Genomic DNA, 26,566 nt, shown 5'->3' on the forward strand with positions numbered 1-26,566 from the left:
AGGATGCCGTGCTAATTGGAAGGGGAACCTCCAGGTGGTAGTGTTCCTATGCACTTGCTGCCCTTGTCCTTCTTGGTGGTAGAGGTTGCAGGCTTGGGAGGTGCTGTTGGAGAAGCCTAGGAAGGTATATGCAATACGTTTTATAGATAGTATGCACTGCAGCCACTGTGCATTGGTAGTGGAAGGAATGAATATTGGGAGGCTAATCAAGAAGGCTGCTTGGTCCTGGATGGAGTCAGGCTTCTTGAGAGTTGGCACTGCACTCATCCGGGCAAGTGGAGAGTATTCCACTATGTATCTGATTTGTGTTTTGTCAATGGTGGAAAGGCCTTGGGATGTCAGGAGGCAAGTCACTTGCAGCAGGATACCCAGCCTTCAATCTGCTCTTATAGCCACGCTATTTATGTGGCTGGTCCAGTGCAATATTTGGTCAATGTTGACCAGATATTCCACGATGATGGTGGTAAGGACTTGACAATGCTAAAGCCATTGAGTGTCAATAAGTGATTAGACTCTCTCTTATCGGAGATGGTCATTGCCTGGCACTTTTGTGGAGCAAATGTTATTTGCCACTTATCAGTGCAGGCCCAAATGTTTACTAGATCTGGCTACATGCAGGCATGTGCTGCCTCATTTACTGAGTAGTTGCAAATGGAACAGAACAATGTGCAATCATAGGTCAACATCCACACATCTAATCTTATGATGAGGTTTATTGATAACCAATATCAATACCAATGAAGCAGCTGAAGAAGGTTGAGTTAGGAGGTGCCCTAAGGAACTCCTGCAGCAAAGTCCTGAGGCTGGGATGACTGACCTACGACAACTAAAGCCATCTTCTTTCATGCAATGTACAACTCTAACCAAAAGGAGTGTTTTATCTTTGACGTCCATTGACTACAATTTTACCAGGGCACCTTAATGCCACCTTGATGTCAAGGGCAGTCACCCTCATTGGATCCCTGGAACACAGCTCTTTACTGCACGCTTAGTCCCAGAGTGAGGAGGTCTGAAGTGGTCAAACCCAATCTGTGCATCGGTGAATAGGTCATTGGTGAGTAAGCGCTACTTGATAGCATTGTTGAAGACAGTTTCCATCATGTTGCTGACAATTGGGAACAGGCTGATTGGGCAGTTGTTAACTCGATTGGATTTGTGCTGCTTTTTTGTTAACAGGGTTAAGGGTTTTGTGGAGCCCAGATGTCCTGGCAGAATCCAAACAGGGCAAATGTGAGCAAATTATTGGAAAGTAACTGTCACTTACCACCAGACTTAAGGACAGCTTCTACCCCACTGTGATAAGAAGATTGAACAGTTCCCTTATACAATGAGATGGACTATGACCTCGCATCTTATTGCACTGCACTTTCTCTGTAGCTGTGACACTTTACTCCGTACTGTTAGTTTTTACCTATACTACATCAATGCACTCTATACTGACTCAATGTAACTGCACTGTGTAATGAATTGACCTGTACGATCGGTTTGTAAGACAAGCTTTTCACTGTACCTCGGTACAAGTGACAATAATAAACCAATACCAATACTTTATAGCACTGTCAAAGATACCTTCCTTCACTTGGCTGATAATTGAGAGTAGACTGCATGACAGTTTGCTTAAATGGATTTGTCCTGATTTTTTGTGAACTGAACATACCTGGGCAATTTTCAAACAAAATCAATACTCACCTTATGGAGATACTGGATGATATAGAATTAGTTCACGCCTTCAGGGTAGATATTCTGATTTACTAATAAAACTAATGACATCAACCTCTCAATCATCTTATTTTAACTTTCTCCATCACTTATGCACTTCCAGACTTCTGCTGGGGTTCATTCTATATTCCAAAGTGTGAACGGGTAGGGTAGTAATGACTTGGAACCAAATTAGATAAATGAAGTGAAGGAAGAGATCAGCCCAAGACTACCTGAAGTTTGTTAGGCTGAAAAGCCTTCTTCTGTTCCTTTGTTCTCATTTGTCAATCAGAGTTCCCAAAGCCAACGCATTAATTCTTTTCAAGAGCATTGATCAGAAACACTAACAATGGCTGAATTTGCTTGACACCAGCCCAAGAGCAATGGAAGTAATGGTAGAACTGACTACCCCTTGACTTGAGACACAAAGGAAAAATCTATCCTTGCACCTGGTAAGCTAACATATTAAACAAAGATCAGCCTGTGATGGAGAACTCTATAGTCACTAAACGTGCCCACTTGCAAGAAAACAGCTGTTGCTCAGATAACAAGGGAGCCTGAAGAGAAATCTCAGTCTGCTCTGTCCACAATTAGCTCCCTCTCCTTTCATGTATGCCCCAGTTATGAGAGAGCTAAATCTAGTTTGAAATATTCAAACTGCTATTAATACAACAGCCTGCCCTTTATGACAAAGTTGGCATAATTATGTGTTGGACAGAATTGTTCAGTCATTATTTTACAGTGAGTGACAAGCCTAGAAGATTGCCACACACAGCAAATCTGTCAAATTGCAAACGGAATATCCTAAATATCAGGGACACAGGTCCTACAAGGACAAGTGGACAAAATAAGCAGACATTTAAACTTGTCACACATATTGACATGAATATTTAGAAAATGGAGACACGTTTTTCTAATTATTCTGTGGCACACAGGTTTTATACAATTCTAAATTAATTGAAGAGCAAAAAACTGAAGATTCTGGAAACAGCTGCTGTAGAAAGAGAAACAGAGTTAGTGTTTCAGGTCAATGACCTCTCGTTAGAACTAAGGAAAGTTAGTAATCAGACATTTTCAGTTGCAGAGAGAGGGGAGGATAGAGAGAATCATGGAAAGGTCTGTGATAGGATGGAGACCGAGAGAGACGGAACGACATAAATGACGTTGGTGCAGGCTGAGAGAGGGTGGTGAAGGCTTGTTGCCAAGAGGGTGGCCTTCATCACCCTCCTTCAACCAGCACCAATACCATGAATCAATCAGTCCATTTTGGTCTCCATTCTATCAAAAACATTCCCCTTGTTCTCTCCACCCCTGCCCTTTTCTCTGTATCATAAGACTTGTGTAAGTGTTTTCATTTCTCATGAAAGGTCATTGAACTGAAACTAACTGCTTCTCTTTCCACCAATGCTGCCTCACTAGCTGAGTACTTACACCATTTGTTTTTTTATTTGAAGAAATATCAGCTTGGCCCATCTTGTGGTACTCAAGCCTCAGAATCACAAGTCCGTGGGTTCATGCTGCACACTGTGGATTTGAGTTCCTAATCTAGACAGAAATAAAGCGATATAGTACAGAAACAGGCCCTTTGGCCCAGTGAGTCCATGCCAAACATCAAGCACCCATTTACATTATTCCTATCCCAATCCATTTTATCCTCACTATATTCCCATCAACTCTCCCCAGATTCTACCACTCATCTACACACTAGGAGCAACTTTTCTATAAGGTGTCCAGTTAACCTACCAACCTGTACGTGGGAGGACACCCGAGAACCCAGATGTAACCTATGCTATCACAGGGAGAACATTCAAATTAGAGGTTAGGATTAAACCTGGGTCACTGGAGCTGTTAGGGAGCAGTTCCACTCGCTGTGCCACTGTTCTCCTCTTATACCTAGTCTTATATTTTAGGGTAGCAATGAGAGAGCGCTATTTTGCCAGAGATGCTGACTTTATTGAGGCATTAAATAAAAAATTCCTGTTGCCCTCAGTTGGATGTGAGAGATTTCAAGGCACCAGAGCATGGGAATTCTCCCTGCTACCCTGGGCCAACATTCAACCCTCAACTAATACCATCAAAAATAGATTAACTCACTGACTATTGTTTTATAGTGGGACCTTCCCATGTGTCAATTGGCTGCTGTGTTTGGCTATGTATAATTTAACAACACTTTACAAATTAAATAGACAAAGCATTTTGGGATAATTGAGGTAAATGCAAGGAGCCATATAAATGGAATACCCTCCTTTATTTTGTTTTGCTTAACTCTACATTTAACAATTAGAACAATTAATGTTCTGTTTTATTCATTCTTGGGAATATAGGCATTATTACCAGATCAATAATTATTGTTCTTTCCCATTGAATGTACCCTGATTCAGGGTAGTGCCTTCAAGAGGAGAACATTAAATTTTTGCATTGCCTTTCAGATCCTGAAGGAGATGTTGATACCTGCCCATATGAAGCTGAAAGTTATTCCAAAATTCTGCTCATACTCAATCTGCTCCTGTTAAGCCAAACATTTCTCTCTTCATGATATCAGAGATTTTATTTTCAAAAGCAAATGTTTATGGCAAACATCTAAATGGGGCAGGGCAGGGCAGTTCTATGTAACCTTTGTAACGGAATGAAAGTTCAAGTTAAATCTACAGATGCAGGCAGGATTTGGTGATTGCACATACATGTAAATAAAAAATTTATTAGGCACACCACCATTTTTTTGGCCGAGTAGCACAAAGCAGAGGCAAGCATAAGCTCATGACCTGTTCTAGATATTTGTCAATCTGAAACGGAGATTAAAAGCCTTTGGTTTAAAGTTTAAATGTTAACCTTAATTTCAACACCCCTCAGTACACACTAGGTGGTGTGTAAATACAAAATACAAAGTTCAGCTGAAATATGAGCTCACAGTCCTCAAATCTTCTTTGAAGAAGTACAACATTCCTACTGATTCCTGGGGACATCTGACCCACAACTGCTGAAAGCAGAGGAGCATTCGGGATGGTACCGAGAACCTCAAGGTCATGCATTGGGAGCCCTGTGCAAGTGGCAGAAGGTGCACAACACCTCACAACCTACCTAAATGTCCCATCAGACACTTTCTGCCTCAAATGCAGAAGTCTATGGTTCCCATTTTGACCTCATTAGCCATCTCAGAACCTACAAAACTGGAGTGGAAGTAAGTCATCTCAATCCTGAGTGGCTGCCTAAGATGATGAATTGCCCCCACCCACCATTAACTTCTGCCTGGATACCACATCTCTGCAGACATTCAACCACGTCTGGAATGGAGCTGAGAGGCGAGAGATGTTAATCTTATTTTAGTCCAACATCTACACAAGGACAAAGACTATTTTGGAATTAACTGGTTCAAGCCAAGGACAAAAATGTGGCTTTTTAGAACCACAGAACACTATAGCACAGAAAACAGGACATTTGGCCCTTCTAGTCTGTGCCGAAACTTTACTCCGCTAGTCCCATTGACCTGCACCCAGCCCATAACCCATCAGACCCCTCCCATCCATGTATCTATCCAATTTATTCTTAAAATTTAAGAGTGAGCCCGCATTTACCACGTCAGATGGCAGCTCGTTCCACACTCCCACCACTCTCTGAGTGAAGAAGTTCCCCCTAAATCTTTCCCCTTTCACTCTAAAGCCATGTCCTCTCGTACTCATCTCTCCTAATCTAGGTGGAAAGATCCTACTTGCATTTACTCTATCTATACCCCTCATAATTTTGTAAACCTCTATCAAATCTCCCCTCATTCTTCTGCACTCCAAGGAAAAAAGTCCTTACCTGTTCAATCTTTCCCAGTAACGCAACTCTTGAAGACCCGGCAACATTCTAGTAAATCTTCTTTGCACTCTTTCAATCTTACTGATATCCTTCCTATAGTTAGGTGACCAGAACTGCACACTATACTCCTAGTTTGGCCTCACCAATGTCTTATACAACCTCACCATAACAACCCAACTCCTATACTCAATACTTTGATTTATGAATGCCAGGATGCCAAAAGCCTTCTTTACAACCCTGTCTACCAGTGACACCACTTTCAGGGAATTATGTATCTGAACTCCCAGATCCCTTTGTTCCTCCATACTCTTCGGTGCCCTACCATTTACTGTGTATGTCCTACCTTGTTTGTCCTTCCAAAACACAACACCTCACACTTGTCTGCATTAAATTCCATCTGCCATTTTCTGGCCCATTTTCCAGTTGGTCCAGATCCCTCTGCAAGCTTTGAAAGTCTTCCTCACTGTCCACAATGCCTCCAATCTTAGTGTCATCAGCAAACTTGCTGATCCAATTTACCACAATATCATCGAGATCATTGATATAGACAACAAACAACAATGGACCCAGCACAGATCCCTGAGGCACACCACTAGTCACAGGCCTCCAGTCTGAGAAACAATCATCCACTACCACTCTGTCTTCTCCCACACAACCAAATTCGAATCTAGTTTACAACCTCTCCATGGATACCTAGCGTCTGAACCTTCTGAACTAACCTCCCATGTGGGACCTTGTCAAAGGCCTTACTAAAGTCCATGTAGACAACATCCACAGCCTTTCCTTCATCTACTTTTCTTGGTAACCTCCTCGAAAAACTCTACAAGATTTGTTAAACACGATCTACCACGCACAAAGCTATGCTGACTATCCTTAATCAGCCCTTGGCTGTCCAAATACTTGTATACCCGATCTCTCAGAACACCTTCCAATAATTTACCTACTACTGATATCAGGCTCACCGGCCTGTAATTACCTGGTTTACTTTTACAACCTTTTTTAAACAATGGAACAACATGAGCTACCCTCCAGTCCTCTGGCACCGCACCTGTGGCTAAGGGCATTTTAAATATATCTGCCAGGGCCCCTGAAATTTCTACACTAGTCTGTGTTTTTTCTCTAGCTGAGAGAAAAAACAGAGGACAAGGCCTCAGCTCCTAAACAAATCCATCTAATATCTTAAAAGTCAAAGCAAAGGGAGAATGAGAGATGATTCTCAAATAAAAACATATTTAAACTCACTAAAAAAATGCACGTCCATTATATAAAGTCGTTATTATATTATGATCTCTGTCACCCTCCCTTCCCATCCCCCAGTACATCCAGCCCTACTATCACATCCAAGCCCCCATTCTTCTTTGGTGAATCTAGACAGCATTAGCAGACCGTTCCTTCACAACAGACATCAGATCATTCCAGCAGGGAACAAAAGTGACCCGTCCTCCTACTCGGTAGGCTCAGTCAGGTAAGCAAGTACAGATCAAGCACAATCTCCATTCTCCCTGACTACCACCGCTTAGTTCCATAGGAGTTTCCAGTTTCAGGCAGCCCAACAAGATGACAACGTAGTACGGGGGTTCAAATACACGACTACTAAAATGAATACGACATGATTGTTTGGACTTACCAAGACACGTCCTAAAATCCCCAACATTTTCCCTTACCACCGCTGGCCCCAAAGGTAAAGCTCCAAAACATGCACTACTACAATCCAAACTCAACAGAAGGCGGGTTCGACACCGTGACTGACATTTATCATTCTCCCATCACACAGCAGATTTGTGGCACAGACGCAACATTTAACCCAATCGACGACGCCCTGTGATGGGCTCTTGACATCGGTCGCCATGTTTGTGGGGGGAACGAAGCGCCCTGCGAACAGGAAAGTACGTTAAAATTTTACACTAATCAACTGTTGTTAAAGGATGACTACTGAAACTCAAAAACGTTTTAAATTCTTTCTGGATGTGAAATTGAAGTAAAAGAATCTAGTTAAAAGGCCCCTGTGCCCCTCACAAAAATGGAAGGTCAATATTTTGCTTTCTTTAAACTTGTTTATAATTCCCACCATCGTCGGAGATACCAACTTAACTTCGACGTTAGAACGTGATTAACGTTTCACTCACTCTTTAATGCAACTAAGTTGTGCATATTTTTGTAGGAGGCCACAGAGACAAGTTGAGAGAGGTCGAAGGGTGGGCGAGGAGTTGTGTTGCACTTCCGGGTTGAGCGTTGTGAAGGAGTTTGCTGGGTGTAAATATGGCAGGTTCTAGTGAGTCAGGTCAGTATTTGAGCAGCAGTTCTGCTTTCCTTATTATTTATTCTTTAAGGGGATTCACTATATTATTTCTGACCCATGTGCTGATAAGTATTTGTTTATATACATGTAATATTTGATGTCTTTAAATCTTACCAGGGCTGGCCTTGGTTTCATACAAAGAGTATGATTAATTGAATTATTATTTAATAATGCTCTAATTCACCTTTTATTTTTACATTTAGCAATTAAAGTATCCCTAGTGCTTAGTGAGAGTTCCGAATAGGTCTGTGAATGAACAGAGAGATACCGATGAGGCCATTCAGCCTACGAACATGCTGCGCCATTCATTGATATCGTGGCTGAACTGTTACAAGTCCATTTATCTACGCCTCTGTATCTGTAAATGCCCTGACACACGGGGGACTCAAGTATTGACTAAAGGTGAAATGGAGTCACAGAGTAGGAAATAATTGAAGTTGGACATGCATATATAATTCCGCATTTTTAAATGTGTGCATTTGTTTTCCTGGTGCCAGTATAGCAGGATAGCACTTTCATTAATGGAAAGGACTAATGTAAAAAGTTGACTAACTTACAAATGCAGAATTTATTCAGTTGTTAAGTTCACTGTTTTGTGACTTGTAATATTGGAGATGTTGAAGTTTACAGTAAAAGTTAGCTTTCGGAACAAGTGTCAGCCACTTCCTGAGAGTTGGGTGTCTGTGTTGGCAAGAATGGCAGATTGGGTAAGGATGGCAGATTTCCTTTCCTGAACGAGACACGTTTTGTGACAGTTTGGTTGTTTCATGTTTATTGTTACAAAAAAATTCCAGATTTATTTAATTACTTAAATTTAAATTCCCAGCTGAGAAGGTGGGATTCAAACTAATGTCTCTTGATCATTAACTCAGCCAACATGTCACTGGACCTATTCCAGAGTCTTGAGCAAATAATCTTGGCAATCATGTTTGTACAGCAGCGAGGGAGTTCTATGTTACCAGAAGTCATGTATTTCAGATAAGTTGTTAAATTAAGGCCCTCTTTGATCTCATGAGTGGCGTGGAAGTTTAAAATATTCATCAGAGCAGGGGAGTTCTCCCAGATGTCCTGGCTTTTGTACATCTCCAATCCAATATCACTGCAAGACAATAAATGAAAGTAATAAAATAACTGCAGATGCTGGAAATCTGAAACAAAACCAGAAATGTTGGATGCACTCAACAGTTCCAGCAACATCTGTGGAAAGATAAACAGAGTCAATGTTTCAGGTTGAAGGCCCTTCAGGTGGAGTGAGGGGAGAAGAAAGGGGGTGGGGGGAAGCTATTTAGTTTTAAGTGGCAGAGAAGACAGAGAAGGATGGAAAAGACAAGGAATATTTGTGTTAGGCTGAGATCAGAGGTGCCGTGGGGATTACTGCAGAACGGATTATTTGGTGATTTAATGTTATTGTTTTATTTGGGAGTTTGTGTGAAATTGGCTGCTGCATTTCCTACATTAAATTATTCAAAAGTTCTTCATTAGCTGTAAAAACAAATGCTTTATGAAAAGTACAGATATCAGTTCTCTCTGTCCAGAAGCCATGTTCTTTACTATAATTATTCTTTACTATAATTATTGGTTCCCATTCATTTAATTGTATAATCCAAACCAGGTAGATGATTTCAAAGATGATAATAAACCTGGCAGTAATTTAAAATTTGAGTAGCATCTTTCAAAACATGGAAATTCTCTTTGGGGGGGGGGGGGTGCGGAATAACACAATTAGAGACTGGGTGTCTTATGCAAAGTAACTCATCTCAAGAACGTTGTGGTTGTTGGAGGTCAATTGGAGGTCAAAAGTTCTTTTGGGCAGTGTCCTAGGCCCAAACATCTTGAGCTGCTTTATCCATGACCTTTCAATTGCAAGCAGAGTGCAGATTTTTGTTGATGATTGCACAATGATCCATTTGCAACTCCTCGGCAAATAAACCAGTCGATACCAGCACGCAGCAGGACCTAGACAAGTGGCATGTAACAATTAAGCCACAAGAGTACCAGGCAGGGACCTTCTTCCAGTATAGTGTACTGCATTTGGTGTTCACTATGTCCCCTACATTGGAGATACCAAATGCAGATTGGGTGATGCTGAGCTTCCCTTTGTTTGCCACTCTTTCTCCATGCCACTCCCACTCTGACCTATCAGTGTGTAGCTTCTTGCGCTATTACAGTGAAGCCAGCACAAGCTTCTTTTGCCTGGGTGAGTTACAGGCTTCTGGACTTCATTGAATTCTACAACTTTGGGTAGCTTGATATTTTGGTCTGTGTCAGTCGTGCTCTGCCTGACCTGTTGGGCATGTCGTCTTGCTCTGCATTTCACAACTCCTACATTCTTTTGTTTGTATTCTCTTATCAATATTCTCACTCTCCAACTGTTCCCATTCACCCATTGACCAGATGACCTTGTTTACAGCTTATCCCCATGGTCATCCTGTTTTTACTGTATCAGAGACCTCCCCTCTCCCCCACCCTTCCTGCAGCTTTACAAGCTTTTATCTCCTCCCACTTCTGGTGAAGAGTCTTTGACTTGAAAAGTTGACTCTCTTTCTCTTCCCCCAATTGCGGCCTGACCTCTTCTGTTTTTGTTAGATTTCCAGCATCTTCATGCAGTAACTTTCTCCCACAAGAGAGAGCCCAACCATCTACCTACGATAATGGCATTACCATCACTGAGTCCCATATGAATGAAGTGCTGGGTTCGCCATTGACAAAAAACTCAAATGCTTATAAGAACAGGTCAGAGGCTGGGTATCCTATGGCAAGTGACTCATCTATAACTCCCCAAAGCCCTTCCACAAGGCACCAATCAGGAAGGCCACAAAATACTCCCCACTTGCCTGGTGGGAAGCTTGACTCCATCCAGGACAAAGTAACCTGCTTGACTGGTATCCCATCAATTGCCCAAAATGTTCATTCCCTCCACCACCAACACACAGTGGCTGCAGTGTGCACTATCTACAAAATGCACTACAGTTATACACCTAGACTGCTCCCACATAACCTCCCAGATCTGTGACCACTATCACCAAGAAGGACTAAGGGTAGTAGGCGCATGGGAACACTATCACCCTCGGGTTCCTCTCCAAGTTGAACAGCATTCTGATTTGGAAATGTATTGCCTGTCCTTCATCATCACTGATTCTAAGTCCTGGAACCCCCACAAGACAGCATAATGGGAGTACCTTCACCAGAAACAGTGCAGTGCTTCAAGAGGCTGGCTCACCACTACCTTCTCAAGGGCACTTGGGGACAGACAATGAATGTTGGACCTGTTGGTGACACATCATGAAAAATTAATAAATTACACCACTCTCCACATTCTCCAACCCCTCCTGAACCATCACACAAAGCCTTTCCATTGTCTACAAGGTCTGGTCAGGAGTGCGATAGAACACAACCGTTGAGTGGAGGAATACAACTCCCAACAATGCTCAAGAAATTTGATGGTATCCAGGACAAAGCAGCCTTCCTTCACTACCTTAGACATCAACTTTCCCATCATTAGTGCATCAGGTCTGCAGTGCATACTTGACAAAGCTTCTTTGACGACGCCTCTGAAACCCATGACCTCCAACTTGTCACTTCCTTAATCCTCTTCCTCCACCAGCTAGAAGGACAAGGGAAATGGGTACATTTGATTGTCACCACTTGTGAGTTCCCTTTAGTAACACTCCACCTTGAAGGGGAAGTATATTACTTTAGTTGCTCTGTCTAAATCACGATGGTCCACCACCACCTTCTCAAGGGCTTTTAGAGATGGACAATAAATGAAGGCCTTGCCAATAATACCTATCGTATACATAACAAAATTAAAGTAACATTTGGAGAAAGAATTTAAAACATCCAGGTAAAATGACAGCAGGATTAAAGTTATTTCTTTTTTTAAAAAGAAAGCTTATTTACTCCCTTCAACTCCACAAAAACATTGGCACAATAGGGTAGAAATCTTTGGGCAATATGAGATGGTTAATTTCCATTGGTATTGATATGTGGAAGGCATTGCAGTGAAGCCTGGTGCTCTCTTTACTGTCATCATGTGTATCTTCCTCCCAAGCAAGACCAGATGGAGAAAGCTTTTCTGTTTGAACCTTGGGTGATAATGGCACATTGCAGCTGTGTTGCCTGGGATCAGATATGTTGGCAAGCTTGGGATCTTCTGGCCTGAAAGCTGGCATTATCGAAGAGAATAAAATAGTTGGTTTTAAAGTTATCCCTAATGTAGCATGGGTCAGTGAAGCAAGCATCACAGTAGGAAAAGACAGGCAAAATGCAATGTGTAAACTGGGAAACCCAACAGTATAGAACACAAGAAAATGTGGCCGTGATAGAGGGTTCTTGTAGTTCATTCTTCCATTAAAATTGACGTGTTGCATCTGTCTGCTTTGTGATTGATTCTTACTTTTGGACCACACCAGATATGGATCACTGATTGCACAAAATTGTATTTCTTAACTTTAAGCCTGAGCTTGCCTTTCACCAGCAAGGACTTATTTTTCCTTATCCTACAGTATTAGTTTAACTTGAAATGGTGCTCCAGTCAATATTCCATATAGTTTTATAATACCAAGTCTTATTCACCCATCCTCCACTTCTTTTCACTGCCCTTTTGTGACTCTCAGTTTAGCAATATCTTAATTTAAAAATATTGTTCCATGTTTTCAAATCCCTCCATGGTTTTGCCCACTCCATGTGTTTGTAATCTCCTTCAGTTCAAAACCCTCCAAGGAATCTATTCTCTTCTTAAGTCTTGAGTATTTCTTATTGGAATTATAAAATTGTTACAGTACAGAAGGAGGCCATTCAGCCCATCAAATCTGTGACAACTTCTAGTAGAGTAATTTTATTCCTTTTCCCCATAGCTGGCCATTTAGTCCCATTTGCAAGCACCACTTAGACTGGTTAGGTCCAGAGCTCTGGGATTCCATCTATAACTTCAATCTCTTTCCTCTTTTTTTTAAACTGTTCCTTACAGTTTTTAATAACTTTTTCTAATATTTATTTTCTGGTCCATGTCACATTTCATTTGATAATAGTGCTGTGATGCATTTGTGACCTTTTTAGTAAGAACATAAGAAATAGAAGTAACAGTAGGCCATAGGACCCTCAAGACTGCTCCACCATTCCATAAGATTGCAGCTGAACTGGCTTTACCCTCAACTCTACTTTTCTGCCTTTCCCCTTAATCCTCAAATGACTTAACATTTGCAAATCTGTACCAGCCATGAATGTATTCAATGACTCAGCTGTCACTGCTCTCTGGGATAAAGCATGACAAAAATTGAAGACCTTCCAAGGGAAGAAATTCCTCAATATTTCCTTTTCAAATGGGATACCCCCTTATTCTGAAACTATAACTCATTTCTAGATTTGAAGAGAAATGTCCTCTCAACAGCTATAAGGTCATCTCTCATTCTTCCAAATTCTATTGAGTATAGACCCAACAACCTTCCCTCATTAGACAACTGCTTCATTTCAGGAATCCACCTAGTGAATCAGAGAAATGTTTCCTGTATATTCCTCCTTAAGCACTCCAGATGTGGCCTGTGCAGTTGTAGCAAAACTTACCTAAGTTTTTCTCTCCCCCTTGCAACAAAGGTTGACGTTCTATTTGCCTGTTTGCAGGCTTTCTGGGTTTCATGTACAAGAGCATCCAGATTCTTCTGTATGGCAGCATTCTGTATTGTCACCAACCAAAAATCTGCTTTTCTTTTCCTGCTAAGGAGGATAATCTTACAGTATCTTATATTATGCTCCATCTGCACTCCTTTAAGCCCTTTGCAGAGAATTTGTATTCTCCTGACAATTTGATTTCCCAGCTGTCCTTGTATATTGAGTAAATTTGGCTGCCATATACTCAGTCCCTTCATAGATCATTAATGTAGATTGAAAATGCCGGGATCAGACCTGAGCCACGTGGCGCCTCACTAGCTGCAGCTTACCCCCATGAAAATGACCCATTTATCACAACCTTTTGTTTTCTCTTTGTTACTCAGTCTCCTTTCCATGAAAGTACAGGCAACCCCAGTGTACAGCTGGTTGTTTTAAACTTTATTTGTACAGCACGGTAACAGAGCCTTCTGGCCCAATGAGCCCGCAATGCCCAATTTAAACCCATGTTAACCTACTAACTCTTAGGTCATTAGAATGCGGGAGGAAATCAGAGCACCTGGAGGAAATCCATGCAAACACGGGGAGAATGTACCGTCTCCTCATAGACAGCGATGGGAATTGAACCCTGATCACTGGCACTGTAATAGCGTTATGCTAACTGCTATACTAGCATGTCAGACTGTTTGGGTTAAGGAAATTTGCCCTTACAGAATTCACAAATCTCTACCCAAAAATTTGAGATGTGGAATAAAATTTGTTGTCATGAAATTTGTGTAATGTACAGCAGGAGGCCATTCAGCCCATCAAATCTATGATAACTTCTAGTAGAGTAACATGGGAGTAGCTTGTATAGTAGCCCCATTGCTATAGCCACTGTCTCGCAATAACTGATGTGGTACTTTATCAAATGCCTTTTGGAAATCCAAATACACAACAACTGGTTTCTCTTTATCTATGCTCAAAGAAAGCCAATCAATTTGTCAAGCATGATTTGCCTTTCCTAAAACCGTGTTGTATTATGACTTGCTAAAGGTCCTGATTTCATTTTGGATTCCAGCATTTTCCCAATGGCAGATGTCAGGCTGACTGTCCTATGGTTTCTGACGTTTCCAGTTTTCCGGAATCTAAGGATTTTTGTAAGATCACAACACGTGCAAGTTATGCCCTTTCGCAATTGATAACTTGCATCATTCTTGTGATGAATATTATACGAGTTGTATGATGCAGGTGAATCTGGCTGCACATGTTTAAGGCAGTTGGCATAGTGCCAAAGCCTTTTATGTTTTGTGTTTCAGGGTATCATGTTGAATTCAGACAGCCAGATTATTCATGTAGTTGAAGACAATAAGGTTAAGGTAGGGGATATATATGTATTATATATAATGTATATACATCTGTATGGCTGGAGAAGCAGTCATTGTTTGAAGTCAAGGTCAGTAGTCCACTCAGTGGCTTCAGGTGAGGCAGTTTGAGGGGTTGTGATGCCACTAGGAATGGATCTGTCAAAGCAGGAGTTCAGTATGTGGATAATGGTCTGACTTGGATGTCCACAGTCAGAATTTGGGCTTCTTCTCAAGTTCCACTTGTGAAGCAGATAGCCACATCTTCCTTGGCTTGTTGTCAAGCTGTCTAGGATAGTCCAGCTTTTCCTTGGAAGGTTAAAATATATGGCTTTGTAACTTGGGTCAGTTATCAGGTCATAGTTGGTGATGTTTGAGTCAGTCTAAAAGTGTACCATAGAGAGATGGTGTTATCATTAGTTAGCAGAATTTGGTGTGTGTTCCATTCAAGGCTGTGGGATTTTTGATAGGTGCATGGAGGTTTGTTAGCCTGTGGTGTTGTTTAAGGAGGATGTTTTCTCCTTGGACATCAGGAGATTCAATGTAGGCTAGCACAGGATAAATGCAAGCTTTGTTGGTCATTGCTCCAGAGATGATATTCATGGTTTCCCAGATATGATTATCTGTGAGGCAATGGACTGTCAATCCATTCATGGAATGGTGTGAATCCCATTCTTGATTTGAGATGTCAATCATGATAGTGTTAGCTCTTTCGTCTCTTGAATCAGTTTGTTGTAGTTGAGGGCCTATCTCCCTGCTTCCTGCTCCGTCCCCCATTCTCATGCAAGTAAAAGATCCCATATCCTTTTTTGTGAGGAACAGGGTTTTTCACCAATATCCTGGCCACTATCTGTTCCCTAACCAATCATCAAAACAGCATGCTCCTTTTGGTTTCAACTTCTAGTGTGGCTCTGACCTTTAACTTGTCTCTTTGCCTTCTCTCTATCTAACTGCCCTCATCAATCTACTTATCAGATGGCTCTTTAAACATTGGAATCATTTGGTCAAACCTGGACTCACCTTTGTAGGGAGGTTCACTTTGTCCTGATCATACCTTCCCTACCCTCCCTGCAGCTTAGAATATGTATTTTCTCACTTTTCCAGTTCCGATGTGTCTGATGGGTCTTCATCCTGAAACATTGACTCTTTTACTCTTTTGACAAATATTGCCTGACCTGTTGAGTGTTTCCAGCATTCCCTCTTTTTATTTCAGATTTTCAACATTTTTGATTTTCAGTGATGCCTGACTCACTGGGTGGATGTGCTTATGTATCTCATATGTGCTGACGGTGAAAATTTCACAAAGAATGGCCAAATGAATAAATACTGGTATATATTAGTCTGTCTTTTACCATCCAGTATTTGCATGATAATGGAATTGATTTATCGTAGCATTTAGTCTCTATTAATTAGTCTAGAATTGGCCCAGGCATGGTGGGAAAGCTCCAGGGGTGGAGAATTTTGGGAACCAAGATCTAAAGATATTTGCTTTTCCTAAGCATACTTTATGCATTTCACATTTGGCCTTAAATTCTTCATCTACTGTACCCCACAACGTTGGATTTTGAAATTTAATTCGAAGTTATGCAAGGGTTTGATAGGGCAAATGAAGAGTATGTTCCCACTGCAGGGTTGTCAGCAACCAGGAGAAAGACATCTGCTTAATAGGGAAAAGTATCAGGGAGATTAACAAATTTTTACATACTGTGATTTGGATGCACTGTCCAAAAGATTGGTGGTAACAGATTCAGTAGTAACTCTCAAAAGGGATTTGGAGGGGAAAATCTTGCAGGACTGTGGAAGAGCAGGGAGTAGGAAAGAACTGTTTGTTGGGTCATATTTTTTTCCTTCTGTGCTATATGATTCCTTGAAAGAAAATACATCTGATGAAAGAAATCAGCTTGTATATCCATAAACTCAAATTGATTGATCTCAAATTTGGGCTGCATTTACCAGCAGATCCTTTCAGTACAGGATACAGACTTTCTCCGCAGAATTGCAATGATGGATCCAGGCTGTAATGATCTGTCTTTGTTTCTTGAGTAAAGAATTTATTTTTCTGTCATTGAAATAGCCCACTTGGCCCATTATGCACTTGAAAGAGCTATCCAATTAGTTCTACTTGTACCTTCCTCTTGTTGGTGTCTTGTTGCAGGTACCTAATCCATCATCTGTATTGTTCTGTAGAAGCTGCTTGTGTTATCTGAAAGCACTGAATGGGATGGTGCTGTTACATTTTAATGGCAGACCAGCTGCCTCTGTTACTGTAGCTGCTGCATCACGCACAGCTAAACAAATTAACATGAGTCCTCTCATATGGAGCATTCCTTGTTTAACTGGACTCTAAATCATGCCTCCACTCACATGTTTCTGACAATGCTAAGCTCTCAGAAACTGCTTACCTTGACCAGAGTGAATGAAACATGAGTAACTTTCACACTTAATGTCTTCACATTTTCTCTGGTCATTCCTTGATACCCAAAAGGCCGATTATCCCTCTGCCTCCGTAGATGCCGCTTGGCCTGTTGAGTTTCTCAAGCAGTTTGATTTTTGTTCTGAGAAGGAACGTTGAGCTTGAGTCCCATTTAGTGACTGGACCACATCATCCAAATTGACACTCCCAGTTCAGGCCTGAGGAAGTACTGCTATGTCAAAAGTGTTTTTTCATTTTAAAATGTGACTCATCTGAGATCCTATGGACTCTTGTCAGGTGAACAGAAATTTTAAAAAAAGATGCAGGTATTTTCTCATCAATGGCTGACCAGCATTTGTCACTCAGTCATATCTCTTTGTATGTTACAAGCATGGCTACACTTCAGAAGCGTTAAACTGTTTTGGGACATCCTTAGTTGTAAAACATACTATATAACAGCCTTTTTAAAAACAAAACCCTGCTTTTGTGTATGTACACAGGCTCATCTCCTGAAGAAGAGATGCAGATCTCATTCACCAATCACACATTCATTGTACCAAAGAAAGAAATCAACATGTTCCCAGACATGGGCAAGTGGAAGCGTTCTCAGGTACGGGATTGTGTGGCATTTGCTGCGGTCTGTTGTGAGTAGCTTGTTTGATCAGATCTCGCTATTAGAGTTGAGTTTCGGATTATTAATTATTGTTCAAACTAATCGAATCTTCTCCCTTCTCACCCAAGCTCTTTGGAGCTATGTTAAAGGCAAGATATAATTGTGCTCAGCATTGTGAAGACTGTTGACGTAGCTTGTGATGTGGAATGCATCAATTAAAAGGGAGCTAAGATAGATTCAACTTATTAACTTTCCAAAGGGTTTTGGAGAAATACTTTGGATAAAAGGTTGTAAGTCTGTTGGGAAGAAGCAGATTCGGGATGGCTATTTGGATAACTCTTAAAGAGCAGTGCAAGCATGAGTGATGTAATGGTGGCCTTATGTGCTGTATCATGATAATGTGTGGAGTTGGCTTTCATTTATTTATTTATCTGCAACTTATGCAGTGGAATATCAAAAATGAAAAGTCTTTCCTGTTGTATATTCCTTCAGGTCATCAACTAGTTCAGTCGTGACTGTTTGCAGGCATGTATGTTCCTGTGTCAAGAGTGTGAAGAGTGCTGTCTTTTGCAAAGGGTGTTCCTATCTCCCAGTAATTGATAGAGGATACAGCAACAGCCAGTCAGTTGGATCATGACTGATTACAAATGTTAGTTCTTTTACTCATCTTGGTTGTGGTATCCTTAATCCCCTTACCAAACACAAACCTTGCAATCTCATTTTTCAAAGTGTCAATTTTATCCAGCCTTTTTGTTTTAAGTGTTCCAAATTTCAGCCACACTGTGTTAAGAAGTGCTCTCTGATAACACTGCTGAAAGGTCTACTTCTAACTTTAACCATGTAACCATTGTTAGGTCAGGAGCTTTAAGTTCTTGATCTAATAAAGGTGGAGGAGCACCCAACATGCATGTCATTCTAACTTTGGAAGTGACTCTGAGAGGAGTGGATGTTTTCATGTGCTTGGTGCCTTTGACCCTGTTGACAGTAGAGGATGCAGGTTTGGAATGTGGTGGCAAGGAAACCTTGGAAGCTGCTTCATTACATATTGTAGATGATGCATACTGCAGCCACGTTAGACTGATGGAGGAAGAAACGGATGGTTAAGGTGGTGGAAGGGCTGCAGATCAAATGGACTGCTGTAGTCTGGACCTCTGAACCATTTTGATGTTTGTGAATTCTGCTGTAGCTACACTTGTTCAAGCAAGTGGAGAAAATTTCATCAGTGAAAAATATTATTTTTATTCATTTTATATTTTAAAAAGTGCAAATTATAATACAAGATTGCTTAAAGATTGGTCTGCTCTGCAATTAACCTCTATCATCTTGTCTCACTTCCTCAAGGCTTATGCTGATTATATCGGGTTCGTTCTGACACTGAATGAAGGTGTGAAAGGGAAAAAGCCCACATGTGACTATAAAACTTCCGAGGTAGGAAAGTCATGATAAGTTGTGAGCTTAGATTTTTTTGAAGCAGTCTCCTTAGTAATGTTATAAAATGTTTACGTTTGTTTAACAGTGGGGTAATGTGGAGGGAAGTTTTTAAATGAAGTACAAGTTGTATCTTTAACACATCTCGAGGCATTTCACAAAAATGTTGTGACATGAGGTTTCACGCTTAGCCAAAATAAACATTAGGTTAAGTAACCAAAAAATATTGATAAAGAGGTAGGTTGGTAGTGGTGTATTAAAGAAGAGGGAAATGAAAAGATCCAGTGATGGAATTTCAAAGCTTTAGATCTGCAGAGTGGAAGCCACGTGGACTGCCTTTTGACAGCTCTTCTCATTTCACTTAAAAGTTTTCTTTTGATTAGATGGAGCTTAATGGAGCTGGTGTAAAAGTTTAAGAGGCTTTTCATCTTCTGATCTTTCATCATTCAGAAGAAATTTCCAAATGACTGTGAAGACCCCTGTCCCCTCTCAGCTCCTCCATCAGTGCTGCTCACTACCTTGAAGCTATGTTATGATGGTATTGTAGTTAAGTTACTACATTAGGACCATTGATCTGGCAATGTGAATTCAAATTTCCCCAGAGTAGCTGAGAAATTTAAATTCAAGTAATTAAATAAAAAGCTCGTCTTAGTAATAGTGACCATGGTGCTATTGGATTGTCATAAATCTGCTCAGTTTGGCCTATACGTGACTCAAGACACACGGATGTAATTGACTCTTAACTGCCTCCTCTGTCCCAGAATAATTGAGACGAACAATACCTGTCCGTAAAGCCAGCATTGTCCACATCCTATGAATGAATAACAAGTGGAAGTGGCGTGTCCATTTTGTTCACTGTCACTCCTTGTGCCTTACCACTGTGCTGCTGAATCTAGATGTTCACTATTTAGGGATGGCAGACATGAGCCAGTGTTCCACCACACTGCATTAAAAAGAGTATATTGAAACTGTTAATGTTTTGTAGCATTATCTCAGGAAAACAAGGAAATTAATTCAAATGATGTATATGAGAGGAAAAAAAACTTGTATTTATTTATCATCTTTGACAACCTCAGGACATCTCAATATACTTTACAATCAACTAAGTACTTCTGAAGTGTAGTCATTTTAATATAAGAAACGTCTTACCAGTTTGCTTAAAGGAAACTCCTATCAATTAAGTATGTCTGAAGTGTGGTTACTGTTGTAATATAGGAAAAATATCTGCCATTTTGTGCACAGAAATCTCCTACCAATTAAATACTTCTGAAGTTTAGTCATTGTTATTATTATAGGAAAAGTATCTGCTAATTTGCACAAAGAAAACTACCACAGTCAAATAATCTGTCCCAGTGGTGTTGAGGGATAAATATTGATCAGGGTGCTGGAGAAAAAATTCCCTGCTATTTTTCAGAGTGTCAGTTTATTACTTCATGCAAAAAAATGTACCACCTTCCAGAGTGTCAGCCTGGATAACATGCTTAATCTCAGTAGTGGGACATATCCCACAACCTTCACAGTGGAGATCGGGTACTTAACTCATGAGCATCAATCTCCTTCGTACTCAACTCTAGTCTGGCTGGGGGGCTGATTTTGCCCTCTCCATTGCCTTTCCAGTGACTGAGAGTGGGCTACTACCTGGAGACTCCAATAGCCTGTGCAGTCCAGTTCCCACTTTCAAAATTACCCAGAATAAAACATTGGACTCCAGGGAGCCTTTTCATGAGAGCAGATGTAAAGGTGTGTAGCACTGAGGTGTTGTCTCACTATTTGTGTACGTCTATGGGAATGCAAGTACACGTAGTGATTGTAAGTGATTCATCTGAATCTGTCACATGTACAAGGATTACATAGTGTTCTCAAAAATATTTTATCTCTGAACCAATATCACCTAAAAATATATAATCTGGTCATTATCAAATTTATATTTTTGGGATCTTACTGTGCATAACTTAGCTATCATGTTTCCTCCGTTACAACTGGGCTTACACTTCCAAGAGTACTTCATTGACTATAAAGCAATTCCGGACAGTGAATACTGCAATCTCTGTTCGTGCAGTATGTAGGAGTGGTTACCGAGACCTTGTGTATTTTTATCTGCAGCCAGTGGAGAAACTAATTGTGCTCCTGAACACACTGGACCGATGGATTGATGAAACCCCTCCAGTCGATCAACCTTCCCGATTTGGTAACAAGGCATACCGCACTTGGTACAACAAGCTCGAAAAGGTATGGTCTTTTTCAAAGAATGACTTACTGACATGAGTTTTAAAGAGTGTTTCATCACTAATTTTTTTTGTGAACTTTAAGCAATGCTAATTTTAAAAGCAGGAGTGTTTTAATTTGAGGTGGTGGCAGGAGGAGGAATAAACATTTTTTGCTGTGATTTAAGTGCAGGACAAGAAATTTCTGGTAGGTTTCAAGAACACCTTTACAAAATAATTTAATGCTTTAATTGCATATTGGGCATAAATGGAAACCAGGGAAGGTAATTCAGAAATTCTTGTATCCTGGGATGGGCAAGAACTATGTCAGTTGCTAAGATAAGTGTAGAAGATTGCCAAAGGTTACAGGAGGATATAGATCGGTTTCAGATATGGGTGGAGAAATGGCAGATGGAGTTTAATCCGGATAAGTGTGAGGTGTTGCACTTTGGGAGGTCAAATGTAAAGGAAAAGTATACAGTTAATGGCAGGACCCTTAACAGCATTGATGTATAGAGGGATCTTGGGGTCTAAGTCCATAGCTCCCTGAAAGTAGCCACACAAGTTGATATGTGGTAAAGAAGGCACATGGCATACTTGCCTTTATTAGTCGAGGCACTGAGTTCAAGTGTCAGGAAGTTATGTTGCAGCTTTATAAAACTCTGGTTAGCCGCATCTGGAGTACTGCATTTATTTCTGGTCATTCCATTACAGGAGGGATGTGGAGACTTTGGAAAGGGTGCAGAAGAGTGTACCAGGATGCTGCCTGGATTAGAGGGTGTGTGCTATAAGGAGAGGTTGGACAAACTAGGGCTGTTTTCTATGGAGTACTGGAGGCTGAGGTGAAACCTGATAGAAGTGTATAAAATTATGAGAGGCATAGATGGAATAGACAGCCAGTATCTTTTTCCTAGGATTGAAATGTCTAATACTAGAGGGCATGCATTTAAGGTGAGAGGAGGAAAGTTCAAAGGAGATGTGCGGGGCAAGTTTTTACATAGAGAGTGGTGGGTGCCTGCAATGCAGTGCCAGGGTTGGTGGTGGAGGCAGATATGATAGAGGTGTTTAAGGGGGACTTAGATAGGCACACGATAATGCAGAGAATGGAGGGATATGGACCATGTGCAGGTAGAAGGACTTAGTTTAATTAGGTATCATTAGCTTAATTAGTTCGGCACAACATCATGGGCTGAAGGGCCTTTTCCTGTGCTGTTCTTTGTTCTATCAGAACTAAGATAACTGTTATTGCAGTGATGATTCATTGACATGTGTTTCTGATTAATTATGTCCATCTCACTGTATAAAGCTACCAGTTCTTCTCCATTTTGGCTTCCCAGCAAAGATGATGTATCTATGCTACTGTTTGGATTCAATTCCTATTTCACGCTGAGTCTTGGAAATCCATGTATTTTCCACTCCTCTGGTTCTAGAAGCATAATACCAACATCTGATTTTCAGGTGTGTAGAGGGTGGAGTTTGAACATCAAATAGCCTATTGCTGTCTGGGCTGAAAATTGGAGACACTGATGTGGAACGGAAAGTTGAAACCTTATCCATAACATGAAGGATTGTTAGAAATGGATCCAGGACATTTGGCTCCCGCACCCTGTCTCCTGACTGTATCCAAGAGAGGGAACAGATCAGTAGTCATAAACTCAGATGAGATGCTGCTATGCCATGTTGTACATGAACTGCTGAGGAGGTGTTGTTACTGGGGGTCCCTTGCTATCCATAGATCTAGGGTAGGGAGGTCTGTTCACTGCCATTCATGAATTCCCAGTGCTTGTACTAATTACTAATTTAATTTATTGTTGTAGGAGGCTGAAAACCTGGTTTCCACAGTGATTCCCAACGAGCTGAGTGCTGCTGCCCCTGAGGTTGCTGTGTATTTAAAGGAATCTGTGGGTAATCCGACAAGAATAGACTATGGAACAGGTACCAATATCTACAAATATATCCAGTAGGAGGTCTGGGTGTCTCAGTACCCCAATATTCATACCTTTACTGATGCAAATTTATCATCTTAGTGTTGGTTCATTGGTCCGCTCCAGAGAGTGAAGTGAATTTTGTGTGACACTCCAATGCAAGCAACACTCATGGAATATATTGCTGTTCGAGTTACTGATTTTGGATTAGATACTAAACTGGGGCTGCCTGCCCTCAGCTGAATGTCAAAGATCAAGTGCCCAATTTTTAAAAATAAGACCTTGGTCTTGGTCAATGTTTGTACTTCAACCAGCATCACTAAAACAGGTTTTCTGGTCATTTTCACAATGCTGTTTAGAGAAACTTGCTGATAATGGATGCAATTAACTTTAGTTCAACCAGTTTTGATGACAGTTCCTTCAATTAGCAAAGGAGTGTTCTTGATTGTAAATTAGCAAGAATACAGTGATTAGCTTTAGAATCTCTATGACTCTTAAAATCATGCCATAACTGCTCATTCACTCCTTTGCCCAGCCATGGTTTGTGTTACTCCAAGATTGTCCACTAGATGGGAGTATTTGTTAAGAAATTAGATTACCACAATTTCACGCAATAGGATCTGGAGTTCAAATCTAAGTTGTGCTGTTGCAAAAGTGACTGATTTGCATTGTCATTAATGAACACAATTTACAACTAGTCTCAGTAAGATTTTTAAGAATAACGTCTTTCTTGATTCTTGGCCTACTTGCACCTTTCTAATGTTTCCTATGTTTAACATCATTCCTCGTAAATTTAACCATCAGGGCAGGCACGGTAGTGTAGCGGTTAGCGTAACACTTTACAGTGCCAGCGACCTGGGTTCAATTCCGGCCACTGTCTGTAAGGAGTTTGTATGTTCTCCCTGTGTCTGTGTGGGTTTTCTCTGGGTGCTCCGGTTTCGTCCCACATTCCAATGACATACGGATTAGGAAGTTGTGGGCATGCTATGTTGGTGCCGGAAGCGTGGCGACACTTGTGGGCTTCCCCCAGAACACTCTACGCAAAAAAAGGTGCATTTCACTGTGTGTTTCGATGTACATGTGGCTAATAAAGTTATCTTTAAAAAAAATTGACACTGTCTAGCGCACCCATGCCTCTGCGAAGAGGGGCAAGGGACTCAGGTTAAATACTCCTCCATTTTCACTTTTATTCTTGCAAATTTGTCATAATTTCCTCCAGTCACAGAATAAGGAATTGCATGACATGCATCCTCCAACTATCTTTCTCGAGCATGCTTTCTTCCAGTAACTGCCAGCAAATATTATTGCTTAATCAGTTATTTTTATCACACCAATTCTAAGAAGAGTTTGTTTTGTTGGAAGTATAAAAGGATTCCTATAATCCTGGAGTCATTATTCAAAGACATGAGTTCAAATCTCCACTTTGCCAGCTCAAAATTTCAATTTGTTTAATTAAGTAGTCTGGAATAAAGAGTTAATATCATTGATGGTAAACTATCAAATTGTCTCTCAAAACATGTGATTCATTAATGAATTTTGGGAAGGAACCTGCGTTCCGTCTGTTTGTGACTGCAATTATACAGCAAAGTGGTTGGCTCTTCTCTGCCCTCTAAAATTACCTCGCAAGCCGCTTCTTTGAGATCCATTCGGTTTGAGCAAAAAATGCTGACCTTAACAGTAATACTGACTTCCTGTGAAAAAAATAATAAAAATGTGTTTTCAAAAGAAATCACACTAGGGTGCTCACTGACTTTAAGTTCATCACCCAGTAAGGTTCTGAGTTATAGACCAGAAAGATCCCAGACTTGATTCTAGTTAGCTAGGAAGAGGAGAAAATTCAGCCAGAATTTCTGCTTGTGTTTGCTTCCTAGCAGACCTCACGGAACATGCTTTTGGGCATATTGGTCAAGTTCAAGTTGATAGTGGAACGTGACTGTAACAATACTACATTAAGATCAACCTGCTGTCACTCAGTTGCCTATGCTCACACCTTGAACAATAACGACTCATAAGGAGGTAGCAGAGGATGTCTGATGTTGGCAAAATTAACCCCATTCTGTCAACACTTTCAGTAAAAGAGGGCAGCAGTTCTTCCTTGTACTCATTTCGGCACTGAATGCTGTTACGCTAGATGTTGGTTGCAGCATAGGAGCAGTTATTGGTCTTAGCAACTCCTTGAGTGATGCTAACAAATAAGAACTGTTTAGGAATGTGTTTCACTTCTAGTTATTTCCTCTTAGCAGTGCTCAGTAATTACAAATGTTACCCAACCTGATTCTTAATGCAAAATAGAAGTAAGCTGTAAGTCTTCTGAAAGCACTTCTCAGCTGGCTGAGTAACTTGAATCCAGTTGCAGTTGTAATGTAGGAAAGATTGTTACAATTTTGCACACACCAAGTGATAATGATCAGATAATCTGTTTTAGTGTTGTTTGTTGACCAATATAAATTGGCCAAGACACCAGGGAGAACCTGCCTACTCATTTTCCATTACTGTTTACAAGATCACTTTATGTCCACCTGAAATGACAGATGGCCCCTTGGTTTAATGTTGCCTTCTCTAATAGTATAGCATTCCCTCATTAGTGCTGTGAGAATAATAGTCTGGGTTATGAGCTCAGTCTCTGGTGGGCTTCCAACCCACAGCCTTTAAGATGAAAGTGCAACACCAACTCTGCCATGGTAGTGTGAAGCTAGTGCACAATGATCAACTTGGAATAGACTGCAGATGGGGAGACAGAGAAGAAAGCTGTGTAATAATTTCAAAGTAGTTGGATACTGTGAGGGATTTTCTGAATGGATGAGTTAATATGTGTTGAATGCTCTCTTTTGTAACCTCAGCTTTTATTTCAAACAATTCATTGTTGGACAGGAGTTCCCGGAGCACATTAGTATGTTATGTGATAATGGGAGCCTTGTCATTAGAGATTTGTAAAGAGCTACAGTTATTAGTTGGTGTTGATAATGCCATTAGGAAAGTGTCCTGGGTGAGATACTGAGTTCAAGGGGTGAGATAGCTGGATTCACATGGACACTAAAAGAGCAGGAAATACTGTATAGGATTGGAAACTACCTTATTTCAGAGAACTCTTCTTTTGGAAGTTGGGCATTGCCAGCAAAGACGGCATTTATTACTTATCTCTACCTTGAGAAGATGTTGTCCTGAGAAGGCAGTTCTGCATTGCAGCAGAGGATATGCGGTAAAGGTGGTAGAGATTCCAGGTTTGGAAGGTGCTGGAAAA

The 26,566-nt window shown here is 40.8% G+C and overlaps 2 protein-coding genes across 7 annotated transcripts in view; one reads left to right on the forward strand and one right to left on the reverse strand.

Moving 5' to 3' along the window:
• The window catches only part of crata (carnitine O-acetyltransferase a), a 121,703-nt gene that overhangs the window by 32,073 nt on the left and 63,064 nt on the right, over positions 1–26,566 (reverse strand). For 2 of the 5 annotated variants that reach the window (XM_052036974.1, XM_052036973.1), the window contains exon 1: positions 7,124–7,253. The exons of 1 other annotated variant lie outside the window; for it this stretch is intronic. Coding sequence is in view for 1 of the 4 variants with exons in the window: in XM_052036975.1 (XP_051892935.1) it covers positions 7,124–7,150 (27 nt within the window). In the remaining 3 variants the exon portion in view is untranslated. Of the gene's footprint in view, positions 1–7,123; positions 7,254–26,566 lie in introns of those variants that run through there. 2 more of the 5 variants (XM_052036975.1, XM_052036976.1) reach the window with 2 other exon arrangements.
• Positions 7,335–26,566, forward strand: part of ptpa (protein phosphatase 2 phosphatase activator) — a 47,752-nt gene continuing 28,520 nt past the window's right edge. Inside the window, exons 1-5 of one of the 2 annotated variants that reach the window (XM_052036988.1) lie at positions 7,335–7,382; positions 17,656–17,765; positions 19,110–19,196; positions 21,300–21,425; positions 23,218–23,335. In XM_052036988.1, coding sequence (XP_051892948.1) covers positions 17,676–17,765; positions 19,110–19,196; positions 21,300–21,425; positions 23,218–23,335 — 421 coding nt within the window. In that variant the 5' untranslated portion in view covers positions 7,335–7,382; positions 17,656–17,675. Of the gene's footprint in view, positions 7,383–7,655; positions 7,778–17,655; positions 17,766–19,109; positions 19,197–21,299; positions 21,426–23,217; positions 23,336–26,566 lie in introns of those variants that run through there. The other variant, XM_052036987.1, reaches the window with a different exon arrangement.

Source organism: Pristis pectinata, chromosome 23 (assembly GCF_009764475.1).
Source record: "Pristis pectinata isolate sPriPec2 chromosome 23, sPriPec2.1.pri, whole genome shotgun sequence".
Taxonomy (NCBI): Eukaryota; Metazoa; Chordata; class Chondrichthyes; order Rhinopristiformes; family Pristidae; genus Pristis; species Pristis pectinata.